General features: G+C 61.8%; 1 protein-coding gene across 1 annotated transcript; it reads left to right on the top strand.

Moving 5' to 3' along the window:
- Nucleotides 1-886: 886 nt before the first annotated feature.
- EMIHUDRAFT_78461 (hypothetical protein) lies at nt 887-1,510 on the top strand (the record flags this gene model as incomplete). Its single annotated transcript, XM_005771389.1, has 1 exon — nt 887-1,510. One exon carries the CDS (start codon nt 887-889, stop codon nt 1,508-1,510), a length of 624 nt encoding a protein of 207 aa, XP_005771446.1.
- Nucleotides 1,511-1,847: the final 337 nt, after the last annotated feature.

The following is a 1,847-nucleotide window of genomic DNA, read 5'->3' as shown; positions in this document are numbered from 1 at the left end:
CGCGGCATGCGGGGCGGCACGCCGCAGGCGGGGCGGCATGCCGCGGCTCAGCTTCAGGTGAGTTCATCTTGCCGGCGGTACCCGACGCTGCTCGAACGGCAGTTGTCGACCGCCGGCAGTTGACCGGCAAGATGAAGTCCACCGCGCTCGGAATCGGGATGTCCGGAACCGCCTCGCCGAGGCGCACAATAGTCCTCAGTCTGGCGAAGGCCAATTCTGTCATCCTGGGCCGCCGCTGACATCTCTCTCTCGACCGGTACCTCGCTTGGGCGGTACCGGGCAAATGCCGGTACCGGCGCTAAAATCTGCGGTACCGGCGAGCGGTACCTTGTCTTGTTTAGGGGGTAAGACCCCGTGTTGCATGTCTGACTGTCTGTGTGCGATTTCGGGCCCGGGGTTGTGCGTTTGTGAAGCCCTATCCAAGTGTGTGTGATTCTTGCTTGGGCGGACCTGATGCCGGGGTAGGTAGGGTAGGTCTGGGCCCTCCCGTCGGGTTTTCCCCTCTCTTCAAGCTGGAATTTTCAAAAAAGAAATTTTCCGCGGAAATCACGATGTCAACCCCCCCAAATGGGTGATCTGATGCTTTTAGGGCTTGAGAGTGGCCTGCCATGTCACAAGAAGGACTGTGGTTGCAGGAGAGTACCACCAACCATCACTCTAGTTGGTATACCCCACCTTCACCCATCGAGTAATTTCTTTTTTTAGTTTCCCATAAGTAAGGTAGGTAGGTAGGTAGGTAGCTAGGGGCAGGGGGGAGGCCGGCCGGGTTTTTCCAAAATTTCAGCATCAGGTCCGCGCAAGCGAGAAGCGAACCTGCCCTACCGCCAAGGAGCCCGAACCTGCTTGCGGAACGCTCGCGCGTAAAGCCATCCCGGCAATGGCGCAGATGGACGACGATGAGCTGCAGCGCATCTACACGTGGGTGGACGAGGTGCCGCTCTCGCGCCCCAAGCGCAACATTGCTCGCGATTTTGCCGACGGCGTGCTCACGGCGGAGATAGTGCACCACTACTTTCCGCGGATCGTCGAGGTCCACAACTACCCGAGTGCCAACTCGTACGCGCAGAAAATGTACAACTGGCAGACGCTGAACGCGCGGGTCTTCAAAAAGATGGGGTGGCAGCTGCGCCAGGAGGAGCTCGACGCCATCTGCAGCTGCCAGCCGCAGGCGGTGGAGCGGATGCTCAAGCAGCTGCAGGTGCGCCTCTCGAAGTACGGGTCGCGCAGCAAGGAGGAGGAGGCGGCGCCGCAGCGACCGCACGCGCAGGCGACGCCCCGGTCCGCTGCGGCGCCGCCGCGGAGGGTCGGCGGCCTCGCGGGAGGCGCGCAGGTCGGGCTGCGCGACGGCGCGGTGCAAGAGCTGCTCGCGGAGAAGGACCAAAACATCAGTGAGCTGCGCGAGACGGTCGAGATCCTCGAGATCAAGATCCAGAAGCTGGAGCAGCTGGTGAGGCTCAAGGACTCGAAGATCGCGACGCTGCAGGGGAAGCTACAGAAGTACGAGCCGTGATGCTAATGGTCAGCCTCCAAGTGCTGTAGTGCTCCAAGGTAAGGGACAAGGCCGACGCGCGCGCCGGGCGCGGCGGCGTCAGGCTCAAGCCTTAGTATGGAATTATCGTTGTGTTTGGCTGTGATTCTCAAAGGACGGAACACAAGTTTTGGATTCGGTACATCGTCGCACGCGAGAGAGCGGGTGCGTGTGAGACACAAGCGCGAAGCGGCCGAGGGCAGCGTGGGTGGCCGGGGTGACCCTGGCACCATGCCTGGCACTCACGCAGCCCACGGCTCTGCGGTTCTCAAGACTGCCGCGCGTTGCAGCGCAGTGGACGAAGGTCTCGTGCACACCC

The sequence above is a fragment of the Emiliania huxleyi genome (assembly GCF_000372725.1).
Source record: "Emiliania huxleyi CCMP1516 unplaced genomic scaffold EMIHUscaffold_3869, whole genome shotgun sequence".
Lineage (NCBI taxonomy): Eukaryota > Haptophyta > Isochrysidales > Noelaerhabdaceae > Emiliania > Emiliania huxleyi.
The sequence above is the reverse complement of the archived record's forward strand: the minus strand, read 5'-3'. Positions and strand labels throughout refer to the sequence as shown.